This window comes from Macrobrachium rosenbergii, chromosome 29 (genome assembly GCF_040412425.1).
Source record: "Macrobrachium rosenbergii isolate ZJJX-2024 chromosome 29, ASM4041242v1, whole genome shotgun sequence".
Taxonomy (NCBI): domain Eukaryota; kingdom Metazoa; phylum Arthropoda; class Malacostraca; order Decapoda; family Palaemonidae; genus Macrobrachium; species Macrobrachium rosenbergii.
In genome coordinates this window covers 22121491-22139720 of record NC_089769.1, presented here as the reverse complement: position 1 = coordinate 22139720, position 18230 = coordinate 22121491, and the positions used below count along the sequence as shown (strand labels likewise).

At 38.4% G+C, this 18230-nt stretch overlaps 1 protein-coding gene across 4 annotated transcripts in view; it reads left to right on the top strand.

Moving 5' to 3' along the window:
* The window catches only part of LOC136854671 (protogenin B-like), a 507887-nt gene that overhangs the window by 397582 nt on the left and 92075 nt on the right, over window positions 1-18230 (top strand). For all 4 annotated transcript variants that reach the window (XM_067131267.1, XM_067131266.1, XM_067131269.1 and 1 more), the window contains 3 exons: window positions 5874-6031; window positions 6273-6503; window positions 15287-15419. In XM_067131267.1, the coding sequence (XP_066987368.1) occupies window positions 5874-6031; window positions 6273-6503; window positions 15287-15419 (522 nt within the window). The remainder of the gene's footprint in view (window positions 1-5873; window positions 6032-6272; window positions 6504-15286; window positions 15420-18230) is intronic.

The window sequence follows — 18230 nt, the reverse complement described above, 5'->3', positions numbered from 1 at the left end:
TTAAACTTCAAAAACTGATATATAATCACTTATCTCCTTCTCCCTCCCCTCCAACCTCTTCTTATCCTAATCCCCTCTAATCTCCATTATTCCCAATTCTTTACCCTCAACGTAATTTCTATATTTTCCCCTGAAACTCCAGCTTTAGTCAATACATCAGCTATTTGATGTTTCCCTTTTATCCATCTCACCTCTTGTTTTCTCCAGTTTCTATCGTTTCTCTACTAGATTTTATTGCAGTCATTAGGGTTTTACTGTGTTTTAACCAATGCTTCTAATTTTCTCCATCCAACTATCTCTTCCCACAAATGTTTGAAATATATCAAACCTTCTATGGCCTCCCCCACACTCAAGGCTTCTGCATCAGTGGTGGACTTTGCTACTCTTCTGGATTTCCTGGATTTCCACCATATGGGACTTCTCCTCATACCATCTGTCAAACACTTCTTCCTCATACCATCTGTCAAACACTTCTTCTTTGTCAAACACTTCTTCTCTTACCATCTGTCAAAGACATCACATAACCCAATTGAGTATTTCCATCTTCAATTTTCCCAAATGAAGCATCTGCATAGGCTTCCCAATAAGTCTTTTCTTCTTCTAACTCACTTATTATCACTTCTCCCAGTATGTTCTTAGTTTTTCTCACTATTTTAATCTGCGTTTTCATATCTTGAGTCATTCCTTCTTTAAAAGCTTTACTTAGTTCACTAACATTATATGATATTTCTGGCATGGTATGTAGCGATACCCAATTCAACTGTCCTACCACTGATCTATATTCTGTTAACTCCTTTTGTCCTAATACTCTATTACTTGTAAATCTTCTAGCTTCTGGTTCTCTTATAGAATTTATATACTGCCACTGATTAAGATAAATTCTATTTTCCTTATACTGTACTATTAGTCCTATATACTGAAAACTTCTACTTTCTTGTTCTCATACTTGCAGTTTCCCTTTCAATTTCCCAATTGCTTCCTTTAAAAATCCTTCAGTTCCTCCATAGCAAAAATCATCTACATGTGTACATAAAATGCCATTCATTTTATTGTCTTTCCTCCAAAAGAATATATTAGGTTGTAATCAACTTCTCTCGCCTTTAAGCTCCTCTGCCACTTTTATCACCTCACAATACCATGCCTGTGCTGCATCCTTGAGCCTATAAACAGTTTTCTTCAATTTCCATAATCCACTCAAACCATCTTCACTCGGTGATTTTAAATACACCTGTTGTTGTATTTTGTCACCTTGTAGATTCGCAGTTTTTACATCTAATGTATAACAATTCCAATCTTTCAATTTTATTATTGTCAAACAAAATTTTAAAATTTTGCCATTGCATGTAGGAGTGTCTTTTTCCCATTCGGCCACTTCTTCTTCAAAACCTCTAGCTACCAATCTTGCTTTACATATCCTTTTCTCCCCTTTTACCTTTTCAGTTACAATCCATCTCGCAGATATAGCTTTTTGTCAGTCATTTGTCTGCTCATATACCTTGTTCTCTGTCCAACTTTGCAGTTCTTTTTCTTTAGCTTCAATGAAGCTTATATTCTCCAATCCTAGCAAAACCTCTTCATCTTCAATTTTTTTTTTTACATGATTATAATCTTTCAAGTTAACCCATCCCTTGTTACCAGACTGTGAGTCTTCCACATTGTAAAAATCAGCCCAAGATTTGCTTGATCTTTTTCCTGCAAGACTCAACATAGTCCATTCTTCTACTTGTCTTGTATTTTTGTTTATAGCTCTAACTATATTTCCCTTTTTGAATTTGGGTATCGCTTCTATTAACTCACCTTCTACTCACCTTCTATTACCTCATTGTCCCCTTCATCTTTAGTGTTTCCTCTGCCAAATCTCTTTTTATAGCCTCTTCTGTATCTGCATTCCTTCTCCAGCCCATTATCATCTCCTTTCCTTCCTCCCCATCTATATTCCCTTCCTTTGATGCACAGGATTCATCCTTCACAGAGTGTGTGTTATCTATTTTAGGTATCTTTTCTTTTTCTAGTGATGGTCTTTGAATCCTAGTAACATGTATTCTAGCTACTTCTATTAGAGAATCCAGATGTTTAACCACTACTGTTTTACCTGATACTCCCACTACCTGAGCAGGTCTTCTCCATTCGTTTTCATTTTCTCTCATAGAATATCTATCTCCCACTACTGCTTCTTCAAATTTTTGTTTAAAGCAATTCTTATTTTATTACAAGACTCATTTTTGATAAACACTTCCCTGGCCTTATGCATTGCATTCAGTGTAACCCTTACTATGCTTTCTTCCATACCTTTCTCTCTGCTTGCAGGACTTGAACTCTCTTCTCCCATTAAATTTGGCAAAGAAGTTTTTTTTTTTTTTCCAAATACTATTTGGTTAGGGGAGAAACCACCATTATTAACAAGCAGTTCCTAGCACTCACTACCCATCTTAATGCTATGGACCAACCCACTTCCTCATCATCCTTCATCTTTCTCAAGTTTTCTTTGATTATGCCTACTGTCTTTTCACATATTCCATTGCTCCATGGAGATTCAGATGCTGTGGCCAATACTTTAATATTCCATCTTTCTGCCATCTTCCTTACTTTTTCATTTTGAAATTCCCCCCCATTGTCTGATAATATTTTAGAAGGTGCTCCAAATATAGCAAACCACCCATCAAAAAGTGTCTATGTAATAGTTTCTAGGGTCTTGTCTTTTATGCAGAAAGCCTGACAATACCTTGCTGCCATATCTACCATTACCAAGGACTTTCTCTCTTCTGTCTCTCCCACATCCATTGGTACAACTTCATTAAATGTTGTACGCCAAGAAAATCCCACTACTAGTTTAGCTGGGTTTCTTTTGTATCTTTTACATACCTCACAACTTGTAGTTAAGTCTGTTAGTAACTTTTTTATTTCCTAACTTTACCTTCATTTCCCCTAATACTTTTATTTTAACACAATTCGCTGTTAATTTTATAGTCACACCCATTTTACTCATGGTTTTCTTTCTTATTAACCACAGTACATTAACCTGCAAAATTTCTGTCTTCAAATAAAACTTTTTATTTTTCAATATCAGTGGTATTTTCATTACTCCTTTTGACTTGTATGATGACTCACCAAAATTAAATACTTTATTAGCCTCTTTCATAGTATCATTCATTCTCCTCAACTCTTCCCCTGTCTTGCATCAGCCTCTTCCCAAGATTCTTCCTCTATTCTACTAACTTTTCCTATATAAACTTTTTCTTCGTCTTGTCGAGTTTCTGATTTCCTCTTATTTTGAAAATTCTTTGGACAATCTCTAGCCCAATGCCATTCCAATTTGCATATTGCACTCAATGTTACTTTCCCTTCTCTATTTATAGGATTTCTTCCACCTCTGCCTCGATTACCTTATCCCCCCGATATCTTTGGTTTTCCCTTCCTCTCCCGAAATTCCCATAGCCTTCTGATCCCCACCATTCCCCCTCCTCTTTATTCCCTAATCCCTCAAATATTCTTTTCATTATCTGTGACACTTTTATATTCCAACTTTCCTTGACCACAAGCTACTAATACCATTTGTTTTTGATTTTCTGTGAGATTCACTCATTCTGTTACATGGAAACCTCTTGCTTCCCCTTCAAGCATGCTTTTCCCTATCGCTCTACTGCACTCTGACTCTGCCTTTTCATACCTAATTATAAAATCTCATCTTTTCACTAGATTCTCTATTTTAAAATAGTTTTTCATTTTACTGTAATTTTCCATTAGTGTATCTTTTAGATACACTTCATCTGGTTTGGACAGGATTATCTTTGAACCCTCTTTATCCTCAAGTTCATCTCTTTATCCTCAAGTTCATCTCGATCTATTCCTTCTGTTACTTCAAAAGCTTTTCCTTTTAAGCTCATTCGTATCTCTATGCCTAGATATTTCACTTCTCCACACCACAAGCCAAGCTTCGACTTGTCCACGCCATCCTTTATAATCGCCCTGTGTCCCTCTAAGTCTCGGACAGTCTCTTCTCCATTTCATTTCCCAAAGTTTACCATCAGATCCGTCCATTTTTAACCTGCCACGCTCTGCTACCACTTGAAAGTTTTCCTAGTCTAACCCTTCCAAAAATGCTACAGTTATGCAATCCACCCACCCACTCACATTCTTCTTCTTTTATAATCCAACTTACAACTACAAACAACCACAAAACAGACTTACAACCCAAAATTGACAACCTAACCATCAGAGAGCTCTCTCTACCGCACCACACTGTTTTCATCCATCCTGCCTGCGTTGTTTATGTTTTGCTCCCTCCCGCCATTTGAGGGCCTCAGAAACAGAAGGTTGTAAACGCCACTTTTTAAAAAATGAGTAAATTGCCCTCAAAGTCTAGCATTCATTACTCTGCTTCTAAGAAAGATACTGATTTAAACTAAGTTTCATATGAAAGCCCTACTCTTTAGAATTTTTTTGTGAAAATTTGACAAAAGTTGTAGGGTGCGCTTGCGCGCTACTATTCAAAATGTCCGCCTAACCCCTCACATTTGTTTATGTTCTGGTCATAACCAGCACTAAAACCATAGTTAAATGTGTAAAATAATGATAAAGTGTTATTATATTCATGCTATAACAACAATGGATGTAATAATGATAATAATTATAATAATAATAAAAATATATAATAATAATAATAATAATAATAATAATAATAATAATAACAATGATGAGTAATCAATATACTGTAGTGTGATGGAAAATAATAATAATAATAATAATAATAATAATGATGTTGACGATGATAACCTTCCATCATCATAATGTTTAACCATTAAAACGGCTGGCCTACATTACGTGCAGGCCCGAGTTTGTCTGTACACCGAGAAACATATTCTTAGCCTGCATCGTGCAGTAACTTAACACAAATTTTTTTTCATGACGTTTCATTCCTTGTCCTTTTCCTTCCTCTGGGCCGTTGCACGACATGACAGTGATCACTTTCACTACCAGAGGAAGACATAATGGCGCTAAATAAGGGATAATAATAAAAAAAAACAAATCACGACACTACGGACATTCAATTTCGGCGCGAAAATCACTAGACTGGGAATGTAAACAATAGCGGAGATGTAAACTGCGCGGTGATTGGCCGACACTTACGAGCCCGTTATGCTGGAAAATGCTGATTGGCTTAGAACTGAATACCCGTTTAGTGACGCGCGCTCTCATTGTCTCGCTCTGAGCTGCTGCACATGCAACCTTCTGGTTGTAACTGAGCTCTTATGAGGCTGTAAGCTCCGCGCGACATCACGTTCGTTCATTTAGCTAAAATCGATAATTTCTACTGTTCCAGTAGGGATTTCGACCTTACTGAAACGGCTGACTAGCATAGAAATGCCACAAATAGACAAAGGAAACGTTGCCACATCTACTGGTATGCCTAACTCCAAATCGGTGGGGGTGGCGTTTACAACCTTCTGGTTCTGAGGCCCTCATTTGTCGTCCTATGATGTCACAACACAAACTGATACAGTACTTTTATAAGAATGTTTTGCTGTAAAAACATCTTATAACCTCATTGTAGCTAGTCAAAGTTTCTGACTTCTTAAAGATTGAAGTATTATAAGGTCTGCTGGATTGTTTGAATAACCTGTTTTGAGAAATATGTTATGTACTTACTGTACTCTACAGTAAATAAAAATGGCATACTTAGTTTTTCTGTTTTGTTGATTGGTGGGGGAGTTTTGTTTTATGTGAAAGTTTACATTTTGACCTTCAGGTAAATAATTCCCCCATACAATGGTGCTCAGTAAGATTTATAAAAACCTTTTCCTGTAAAAAGAACAGGTTTTCTCTTTGCATATGCAACCAGATGCTAACCAAATGCAACGTATTTTTCTTTACAGTACCCACTGGAGCTCCAAGGGTTAGACTTACTCCTATTTCACCCACCACACTTTTAGTTACTTGGAGTAAGCTTCCTCCTGAGAAAGCTCAAGGGACTATAATAGGTTACAAAATTCAGTGGAGGAAGCCCAACCATTATTACTACCATGTTATAGAGGTAAGTGTATAACAGTGTCTTTATCTTGGAGCTCCCACTGTAACATTCACATTTTATATATAAATTTAGGCATAAATGTCATGAAAACATATTCAGTTTTATTTTAAGAAGCAGTCGTGAAGCAGTATATTCAGTTTTATTTTAAGAAGCAGTCTTGAAGCAGTATCATTGTTGGAGTGCTGTGAAGATATGGTGTAAAGTATGTTCTGTTTAAAATACCCCTGTTTGTAAATCTCTGCAGGTTGGGCCAAATGTCTTTGAATATAAGATAACTGATCTCTACCCTGGTAAGAGGTATGAAGTGCAGGTGTTAGCTGGTACAAAGATGGGCTACCCCACTAAAAATGACTGGCCTTGGATAACCAAAAAAATGCGTGAACGGAATCCTGCTGATACCTTACCTTCTCCTAATGTTACTATAAAGGTGCTAAATGATACTACAGGTGAAGACCCTAATAAATATTCTCTCAAGGTAAGTTTACCAGAATTAATCATTTCATACTGTATTCCATACAGATTTAATATGTTGTTAAGGCACCATATGCTCTCTTACTGTAAGGAATCGATTTGTGGTGGAGGTATGTACAGTAGTTGTGAATAGTTCCTCTTATTCAGTAATGAAACCAATGGAAAATAATGAACTAATCAAAGTAGAAGAGGTACAAAGATTCACTCTTATGGAATGTGCAGACAAGGTCATCTGCAATCAAATATACTTTTAGTATCCTTATATTTTTATACAGTATTACATTTAACATATGATTGCAACCCATTTTTCGTTTTGGGATCTTTTCCTACATGTAAGATGTAAGACTGGCACAAATTGTGCCCCACACCTTCAGGTCATTCTTCCTCAACCTCCTTTCTTTCTTTTCTTTCCTCCCTTTTTATCTCCTTTCTATTCATTCCTGCCTTTTTGTCCTTCCACTTCACCTTTTCCCTTCTCTTTCAGTTCAGTGGTTTTCCTTCATCTGAATTGACCATTCCTTCCTCCTCCTCTACTTATTTTTGTTAACCTTATTCTGTTCTTATTCATCCTCCTTATGTTACTTTTCCCTTTTAAAGCCTTCTTCCCTCTTTCCATTGGTGCCTGTTCCACTGCTTTTTTCATTGTGATCAATCTCAGACTTCTGAAATCCCAACAACTCAGTCATACGTAATGTAAAAGGTCATGCTATTACTTAGTCTCAGAAGGAACAAAACAGCAGTCTGTGAAGATCCAAATGTCATAAAATGGTCAGAACTATGAAAAACAACTGTTTATTATCTGCAGCTATTGAACAACAGTGTCAGAGATTTACACCACAGGATCAGGAACAAGAAGTCTAATAAAATTATAAACAAGATGGTAGTCACGTGCTGAAGACCATATAGAAAAGTACTCCAAACATGGCAGAATGCTGGAAAGAAAAATTATTTACTTAAGATGGGCAAGTCTCAAAAATCTCAAAAGACCCCAAAGCAGCACTCCAACCCCTTCTGCAAATGAAGAAGAGATAAACCAGACATGTTTCTCAGAAGTGAATTTGCAATGGTAATTGACACTTAGAATTTTAAATAAGTTGCTTGAAGAAACACAGTCAATGAAGAGGTCTTTGTGGGGTGGAATCCACTGTCTTAGGCCTGCAAACAGTCGTACTTGTGAGTTTTGTTAAGGTTTGAAAATTAAAAGGCAGTTTTAAAATTAAAAGTAGCATTTTATTGAAAAGTGAAATTTCTACTTTAGTTGTTGTTCTTATAGGTAATAAACTCCTCAATATCATCATCATTATAACCATAAGAGGTAAGAATCTCTTATATATTGTCGTCATCATCTTCATCATCAATGTTTATATCAGCTTTTCCTTCCTTGGATTAGGAAGAGGATTATCTCTGCTTTCTTCTGTCTGCCCTCTCTGCCTGAACACCTAGCAGGTCTAGGTCTTCATGTATCCTCTTTCTATTTCCTTTGCTTTCCTACTGGCCTTTGTCCTACTACCTTTACTTCCATATCTACTGCTTTGCTGAGTAGCTGTCCTTTATCCCTTCTCATCACACATCAAAACAATCTCAGTATTTGAGATCTTTCATAATTAGCTTTCCAGTCTCTGGTATCACATCTAGCCTCCAATTCCTTGTTGGTAATACAGTCTTCCCAATGTACTTTGGCAGTGAAATGTAATATTCAGTGGTCAAACCTTCCAAATTTCTCCAGTTTCCTTGTCACTACCTCTGTTTCTGCTCCATAGAGTTCTAGAGGTGTTATGTACCCATCACAAGTCTTAGATCTGTCTGCTAATGGGGCATTTTTATAGTGTAGCTGCTGTTCGTCCTCAAAGGAGTTACACTCTCTTGGTATTCCCCTAGGGCTGTATAAGACAGACCACCCAATCTTTGAGAAGTCTGTTATAGCTGGTGTTGGCCAAAATAGTGCTTGTTGGCACAGTGACAGAATGTAAAGGAATCAGGACAAGAGGGCTCTATCTCCTGTCCACAGCAACTACCTCGATTTTCTCTTCATCCTGCTCACACAGATGTGACAACAGTGTGTATGTTGGGTATTCCCTTATTACACTCAGGTCTGTCCAAGAATTCACTAAAGTTTTGCTCTGGAAAAGTGTTCCACTGTGCATTTGTCAATCATCATGACTTTCAAGCTAAGCACATAGTAATAAAACATAGCGAAAAGTTTTAGTACCCTAAAATTTAATGGGTAGGCTTTTATTTGTTAAAATTGGGAGCCTGTAGGTTTTCTGCAAGGTGAGACGTTAGGATTAGATCACTAGGCTAAGCTGTAATTGCCATGCTGTTGTTTCCTGTTTAACAAAACAATAATTTGCATTAATTTATAATATTAGAAAATATTGATATTGAAACTCATTAGTCAGTGACTTTTTTTTTTTAATATTGATAGAGAATTTGAGGTTACTGAATGGGTAAATCAGGTAAACCTAAGCCATCATAGTAATTCCCAGTCATGCTTGACTTACAAGCATTGGGTGTTTACCAAAGGCCAGTGTTTCCTTTGTAGTGTTTTATAATCAAACTAAATTAAATCTTTGATATAGAAAGTTCCTTAGTTATCCTTTATATCAATTATTATAATTATATTATTATTATTATTCAGTAGATGAAACCTGTTCATATGGAACAGCCCTCTGGGGCCATTGACTTGAAATTCAAGCTTCCAAGGAATATGGTGTTCATTGGGAAGAAATAAGAGGAAGTAAAGGGATATACAGAAAGAAGAGATCCCACTTATTAAAAAAATAAATTAGTAAATAGATAAATAGATAAAAATGTATCAAAATGCAAGAAGAATAGTACAGTATTAGGGTAGTAATGCATTGCATATTCTTCTGAACTTTTGAAGTTCCAATTGCATGACATCCACTGGGAGGCTGTTCCACAGTCCAATGGCATGAGGAATAAAGGACCTCTAGAACTGTGAACACATTCACTGCACATTGGTGCCGCTGTTCAGTAAATCTGGTTGCTCTCAGCAGATAAAGGGAATCAGGGATCGGTTGTGAATGTGAAAGATCTTTGTTGAAATACAACTTATGAAAAACTGACACACAAGAGACCATCTGTCGATGGTCCAAGGCATAACTGCTACTGTTGGGAACAGTAGTATGAAAAACTGACACACAAGAGACCATCTGTCGATGGTCCAAGGCATAACTGCTACTGTTGGGAACAGAAACCTACCACTCTATCTAAAAGAGATAAATCTCTGGCAGAAGCAGACATCCACACTGGAGAAAAGTACAGTCGACCCCCGGGGATTTGCATGGGATACAGACCGCAACCCCCCCTCGAATAGCTACAATCTGCAAGTACTAGACATCCCTCTAAAAATGCTTATAACTGCCTGCTTTGATAGTTAAAAAAAAAAACCCTCTAAAAATGCTTATACCTGACTACTTTAATAGTTTTATTATGAAAAATGTGTTTAGTCATGAAAATTGTATGAAAATACAGTAATTATTGAGTATTCCTCTGTGAAAAATTTTGCTAATAGGCAAATTTTCTGTGAATAATGTGGATGTATGTTCCACAAAAAAATCCACAAATAGGTGACTCCACAAATCCAGAACCACAAATAGGTGGGGGTCCACTGTGCTCCAGTGAAGGTAGCACAAATGGCCTAAAACAGGTTGCATTGATTTTATCACTTACAAATATAGGAGACCTTATGAGCAATACCAACTTTTGTGCGGCATTTGCTGAAACTTTCATTAGATGTTTCTCAAAAGTTAGATGTGAGTCGAAAATTATACCTAGAATAGTTAAAGCTTCAGACTCATTCAGCAAAGTTCCATCCACCTGAATAAGAGGATGGGGTGGGAAATCTGTGCAAAATATGCTAATCAACATTGTTTTTGTTTTACTGGAGTTCAGCCTCATACCCCATTGATTACACCATTCCCTGATCCAGTCCATGTCCTGATTGAGGCTGAGGGCAGCTTCATTCCTCATACATGGAGGCTTTACCACACCCACAAGTGTTGCATCGTCGGCTTACTGAACAACCTTGTTTTCCAGGCCATAAACCATGTCACTTGTGTACACTAAAAATAACAGTGGACCAAGAACACTGCCCTTTGCCTGATTTGTCAGGTGATCAACAGGGTAATGACCTCCCAGAACCTCAGAATAACTCTGGTGGTTCCCTTGTGGCCACACGCCAAGTGGTACTCCGACCTTCCAGCTCTGCTGACCGAAGCACCGAGAGAGAGATTTCTCCTTGGCACAACCTTCTTTGCTAGCCCCACGTCGAGAGGTTGCATCAGTCCATCAAGTCCCTATCTCTTCACAGTTGGAGACTATCCAGTATCTCCTGCAAGCAAGAGGCTTTTCTTTCAGGGCAGAGAAGTCTGCGGGTGCCTGGAGACCAGTTATAGATCTGTCAACTCTGAACCTATTCATCAGAAAGACTCGTTTCAAAATGGAAACTCCCTGTACGGTTCTAGCTACCATCGGACAAGAACAACTTTATGTTGACAATAGACTTGAAGGATGCCTACTTCCAGATTCCAGTTCACTAGTCATCCCGCAAATTCCTTCGCTTCATTCTAGGAGAGACAGTTTATCAGTTCAAAGTTCTTTGCTTCGGCCTCTCGACTGCCCATAGGTGTTCACAATTGTGTTCACGTTGGTCTTGGGCACACTCTCAAGGAATGCGCTTTCTCAGATACCTCGACGACTGGTTGGTCCTAGGAAGTTCTCGGGTGAAGTTTATCCAAGACAGAGACCGTCTTCTTCAATTCTGTCTCAACCTAGGGATTGTGATAAATTTAGGGAAGTCAAATCTTGTTCCCAGCCAAAGGACTCTTTACCTGGGTATGGTGATAGACACAGTCGTGTCGAGAGTCTTTCCTTCGGATCCAAGAATAGAGAAATTCAAGACAGTTGTGAGGTCATTCTTATCGAAACAGAAACAGCCAACACATCAATGGCAAGTCATTCTAGGTCAACTGTCATCTTTGGAGAAGCTTGTCCCTCATGGCTGACTTCACCTTCGCTCATTGCAATGGAAGTTGAAAGAGTACTGATCCCCAGTGAGGGATTCTCCATTCTTCCATGTTCCTCCCTCACAAGAGGTGAGACGGGACTTGGCATGGTGGCTGGACAACAGGAACCTGACCATAGGGATGCCCTTCATGCTCCTACTCCAAAGGTTCTTCTCTTCTGTAGGGTGGGGGCCTCACATCCTGACTTCAGGAATGTGGAATCAAGAAGAGAAACAACTTCACATCAACATCCTGGAACTTAAGGCTGCTTATTTAGCTCTTCAGAGTTTTCAGGATCAGGTAACAGGGCATTGTGTGATCTTGATGTCTGACAATACCACAGTGGTGGTGTACATAAATAAACGGAGCTAGTCTCTCACCATCTTCACTATTTTGACAGTTCAGTTACATCAGTGAGCAGTAGGCCACTCGGTGGTTCTGTCGGCCAGGTACATTCCAGGCAAGAGGAATGTAGTGGCAGACAAGTTGGGTCGTCAGAATCAAGTCTTGGGAACAGAATGGTCATTACACCAAGTGGCGGAAAGACTGTTCTTTCTTTGGGGAAGGCTAGTGGTGGATCTTTTCGCCACCAACTTCAACAGGAAGCTGGAAGTATTCTTCTCAGTAGTTCCAGACCCTTGGGCAGTGGCGTAAGATGTGCTTCAACATCCTTGGGACAACTTGGATGTTTACGCCTTTCCACCCTTTTGTCCGATTTTGTAGGTGCTCAGCAGGATAATGACCTCTCAGAACCTTAGAATAACTCTGATGGCTCCCTTGTGGCAACACACCAAGTGGTACTCTGACCATTTAGCTCTGCTGACCAAAGCACCGAGAGAGATTCCTCTTTGGCACAACCTTCCTTGCCAGCCCCACATTGAGAGGTTTCATCAGTCCGTCAAGTCCTTGTCTATACAGTTGAAGACTATCCAGTATCTCCTACAAGCGAGAGGCTTTTCTCACAGGGCAGCATCAGAGATGTCTGGATATCTCAGGAAATCGTCAACAGCCGTGTACCAGGAGAAGTGGGCAGTCTACTGTGATTGGTGTTGTCAGCAGGGTTTCTCTCTGGTCAGAACTTCTATTTAGCAAGTAGCCAACTTCCTCATTTTCCTAAGTAAGGGGAAGCTTCTTGCTGTGTCAGCTGTTACGGGCTATAGGGCTACTTTAGGGCTAGGTCTTCGTCTGAAAGGAGTAGATCTTTCTTCCTCATGGGAGATCTCTATGCTTTTACAAAGTTTTGAGCACTCCTGTCCCCCTAAAGATCTCAAGCCTCCTAACTGGGATTTGATGTTGGTTCTTAGCAGCCTTATTCGTGCCCCTTATGAGCCCTTACGGGGTTCATCAGATAGAGCTTTTACCCTCAAGACAGTATTTTTACTTGACTTAGCCTCAGCCAAAAGAGTGAAGAGTCGGGCTTCATGACCTCTCATTTGAGGTGAAGCATTCAAGGGGCTGGAGTTTGGTGGCCTTCAAGTTTGTTTAGAATTTGTGGCTAAGACTCAAAGCCCAGCCCCTCGGTCCACAATGACAGGTTCAAGTCCTTTTCGATTCCGCCCCCTAGAGATTTTGTTGGTGATGATCCTAGTGAAATGCTTTTATGTTCAGTTAGGGTGCTACCCTATTACCTAAAAAGAACTCAGTACCTCAGACCTGAGTGTCGAAGGCTTTTTGTTAGTACTGGCTGGAACAAGAAAGAAATGTCCAAGAATACCATCTCTTTCTGGCTACGAGAAGTTATCAGAAGTGCGTACAGTTCTTCTAATGTAGATGACAGCTCAGTGCAACCTAGAGCTCACAATGTCGGGTTTCAGTCTCTCCATCGCTTTTAAAAAGAATCTGTTAGTTCAAAGGGTTTTGAAAGTTGGTACATGGAATTTCAAACCACTTTTACCTCTTTCCACCTAAAGGATGTTGCACACAGGCCCTTGGACACATTTTCCTTGGGTCCGGGGGTGGCTGCCCAACATGTTGTTTAACTCATCCAGTGCCCCCTGGGGGACAGGTTGTGTCTAGTCTAGATGTTGGTGTGAAAAGATTGTGAATGCGGGGAATGGCCTACTTCCTTTCTCCTTTTTCTTTCTTTGCTCCTGGCATGCAGTAGAGAGAACAATCTTAGGTACCTGGATCTGTCTAGATACATGGGAGAAGGCTGTCATTTTATTTCTCTTCATTTCACACAATGAACAGATCTCAGAAATAGAAGCGACATCTATCTCCTCTCTGTAAGCAAAAGAAGTTTCTTCATAGATCAAGGTAGTTAACCAATTGATTGTTGTCTTAACAAATGCATATCCTCCCTGCCTTCTCGGCACATTGTGGAATGGAATTCCCATTTTATTGAAAGCCCAGATGTCTGGCTATTAGAGAAATTTTTTACTTTTAGTCAGAGGCATTTGACTCCTTCCTATGCTCCAACAATGGCCAGGAAGTGAGCCCAGGTGAGCCGGACCTCTAATCGGCCATAACTTACTTTTCCTCCCACCAATAAGTAAGTCTCCCAGTGTAAAGACCGAATGGTTTGTATTCATATAGGAACAAATCAGAAATTTTTAATCAGTTTGTATTTTTCCCACCTCAGCCACCCCTCATTCAGTTTCCCTGGGCTGGAAGAACATTGCTGTGTCACAGGATCCTTTAGGGCAAGCGAGATAAGGCTCTGCCCATTCGCTGACCCTATTGGATGACACCATATTTTACTCCACCATACCATGATCATATTACGTTTTAATTTTTCATAACCAGTTTCCATCTAGCGCAGAAGAAAATCCCAATGTAAAGACCTCAAGCTTGTATGGTAGGAAAAATACAAATTGATTAGAAACTTGTGATTTTTGCATCCATCTTTACCACAAAATCTTCTGACTATTAAGCAGAACAAATGATTTAGAATTTGTGGAACATACTATGTATTTTCAGTTACCTTTGTTACATGTTAAAGAATAGTAACAGAACCTCAATTTCATAAATGAAAAATTTGGCAATGGCCAATACTGATGTTAACTTGCAAGTTGTTAAACTTGTTACTGTTGTTGAAGAATGATATTTATCAGCCACTGTTGCTTTTTGGATAATAACCTGCTCTAGTTCCAATATTAAGCATATGTTTTCATGAATTGCTGTACACCTTTGAGGTTGCTAGCGTGATTGATCATGATTTTGTTATTATTGTAGTCAGATGCTGCAGATTAACAGTGGAAGACTTCTTCCCTTATGTGGAATGAATGGTAATTCTAAAGTTAAGGAGAGATCATTCTCCTTATTACCAGTTAAATTTCATAGGATGTACTTTGATTTGAAACACTCCATAATATTTGAGATGTTCTATTGTGAAAGAGCTACAAATAATAAACAGCATGTTGCTTTCTCATAAGAAGAGTAATGTTACCAAGTAAGTACACCTGACTCTAGATTACTGTATGTGTAATTTGTCTTCCATGTAGAATTATATATTTGTAACATACTTGCTCTGTCAGGAAGCTTGTTTTTCTCTGTATAAGTAGTCAGCGTATCTCTTAAAGCGGCACAAATACATTTACATTTTAATAGGTCTCTACTAGCCTATAGAGAGGAATGAAATTAAAGAAGTTTTATTGGCTTTTGTGAAATTTTATTCACAAAATGTGTTACTTTTCGTCTTGTAAATGTTCTAAATATGGGGAAGTAGCAAATTGAACTTTACTGTTGAATGTACATTAATTTCCTTACATTTTTTAATGAGGAGTATTTCCACATTTCGCTTTATACTTCATTTTTACAGATTGACTGGCAGCCTCCAGAGGAAAGTGAAGTTGAAATAGGATACATACTTAAATATCGTCCAAAGGGAAAATCCTGGTTAGGTCCAGTCAATTTGACTCCAGATCAATTAACTTACACTATAACTGGCTTAGGTAAGTAAAAATAAAAATCACCCTGCATGTAATACTGCATGGCTAGGTTTGGGTAGGTATGAGGATTATAACTACTATCTATACCTGTTTATTATCCGATCACATGTACTATGCACCCCGTAAAATTTTGTTCTCAAAACATGATTTCTTCATGTACCTCATATAATCATGCGAGCTGCCTTTTCACTTGCCAACATGTCTCTTCACTGAAAGCATTGATTGATATGGTGAGTGTATGACTAAATGGATATCTTATGCAGAGCAGACTGGTAAGCTACCATCTCTGCGGTTGTCAAAGGGGCGTGCAATAGAATTGATCTCTCCTCCTCTAAATGTTGTTAATCGGTCGAATTCAGGTGTTTAGGGAGTGTATTGCAGTATGAAGTTTTCATAATAAAACTAATATTGTAATACTTACCTGAACACCTGAATGATTCCCTCCCTCCTTTCCCCACATCAGTTTTGACCTTGAATAAAGCAATTGATGAGAGTGGGCATGTCAGCACACACGTGTCAGCGTTGCCAACTGTTTGTTTTGGTAGCTCTAGTGACAAGATTTTACCTGCAGCGTTGGTAACGGTGGCTGTTAAAATTCCCACTAGTGGGATTGATAATTGAGAGTTGTTCGGTCTAGTGGGATTAAGGGCGAATTCAGGTGTTCAGGTAAGTATTACAATATTAGTTTTATTATGAAAACTTCATTTTTGGTAGTCGCTGTTGAGTCCTCGAAACCCTCCCACTTCCCTGATGAAAAGGCATGGGATTTGGGCAAGGGATCACCCTGCATTGACCAACAGAGGGTAATGGCTCCTTGGTCTTTAATGGCCCGGTTGTAAACAAGGGTGTGAATGCGCATGCACAATAGTCACTTCTCTTTCTTGCAGGTTCTTTTGATGTTGGAAAAACTGGGTTCAGCTTTGCTGAAGATAAGGGAAAGTGCCTTCTTATCTGTGAGTCCATTATATACTCCATCACGTGTTATAATGTTAATCAGTACGACACAGTACCTGGCCAAAAAGACCGACTAGAAGAGAATCCTTTGGTACAGTATTAGTTTGGTCACCATGGAGCTCTGGTAGACCATGAAAGGTAATTCCTTGAGGACTCAACAGTGACTACCAAAAATAGGTTTTTCATACATCAAAACCTGGTTTTTGTACTGAATTACCATGAGTCAGTCTGCATTGAACCTCCAGAATTAGCTGATATTAATAGTTACTAAATTGTATATGTATAGCATTTGCTGTACAGTGTAGGCTAGGCTACCACATACAGTATGTATAGATGGTACTGAATTCCCTAGTATGTGTATAGGCTAGGCTAAATTCGAGGTACGTTTTTTCCAACAAACGATGGGGTTTTTGGAACCAACCTCATTGTAAGTAGGACAATACCTGTATTCAGAATCACATGCAGTTTTGGAGCGTTGTGCTCCCTCTTCAGTGTGGAGACGTTAAAACCCAACTACAGTCCATTATGAGGGAAGTCAAGGAAAGAGAGAAAAAAATAACAATATAATACATGAAATATCAGTAATTAACAAAACAGGCTAATTTCAAAGGAAAAGCGTCATCACTATCCAAATGACCTGCTTGGATAGAGACAGTGCTTTTCCTTTGGAATTAGTGTGTTTTGTTCATTACTGATATTTCATGTACTATTATAACGTATTAATTTTTTCTCTCTTTTCTGAACTTCACTCGTAATATACTTTAGTGGGGTTTTAATGTCTCCACACCAAAGAGGGAGCACAATGCTCTGAAACTGTACGTATTTCTGAATATATTTGTTCTCCAATTTGTGGTACAGGTTTATTATTCGTACAGTAAACCACCCGTATTCGCAGTCTCACTATCTGCGGACTCACCTATTTGCGGATTTCTCTGTGGAACATATCTATCCATTATTTGCTTAAAATCCACCCATTCGCTGTATTTTTCACTGAGAAATATTCACTAATTACTGTATTTTCATATCATTTTCATGACTAAATGCACATGTTTTGATAAAACTTATTAAAATACTCAGGCATAAGCATTTTTAGAGGGTTTTTTTGTGTTTAAACTATCAAAATAGGCAGTTCTAAGTGTTTTTTAGAGGGGGTTTTAAGTATGCAGATTTTAGCTATTCAACGAGGGGGGGAGGTTGCTGTACGCATCCCCCGCAAATACGGGTTGTTTACTGTGTAATTCTAAAAACTGAAAAGCTCGAAATATTTTCTGGAGAAAAGTCATCATTTGCAAAAGTTAAATAGTACAACTATATTCATAATAATGATGATTTAAATAAAGGTAGTTTTGTTTGCTGTATCCAATTACAGTACATATATTGCTTCTATTATCATATTGTTACTGTATTACAGAATGTAAACATTGTCTTCGTATGCCATTTGCATTTGATATTGTTTACATTTTCAAAATCTCGGCTGATGGAGTAATACTGACATCTTCATTGCCATTAGTTGCTAGAAGAAACATAATTCAGAGACACTTTTTCTTGTAAATTAACAAAGTTGGGTTTAAAACGTGCACATTACTCTATTGTAAAAACAGTAAATGTGATTTCACCATTTTCCGGAAATTGCTTTCGCATACAGTAAACACCCTGTATTCACGGGGGATGTGTTATTGAAAAAGCAGTAAGTGTGATATCACCATTTTTGGAAATTGGTTTCACATACAGTAAACCCCCCATATTCATGGGGGATGCGTACCACATCCCCCCATTAATAGCTAAAATCTGCGAATACTTAAAAGCCCTCTAAAAACACTTAGAACTTCCCACAGGTAGTGCTCGAGTTATGATAATTTG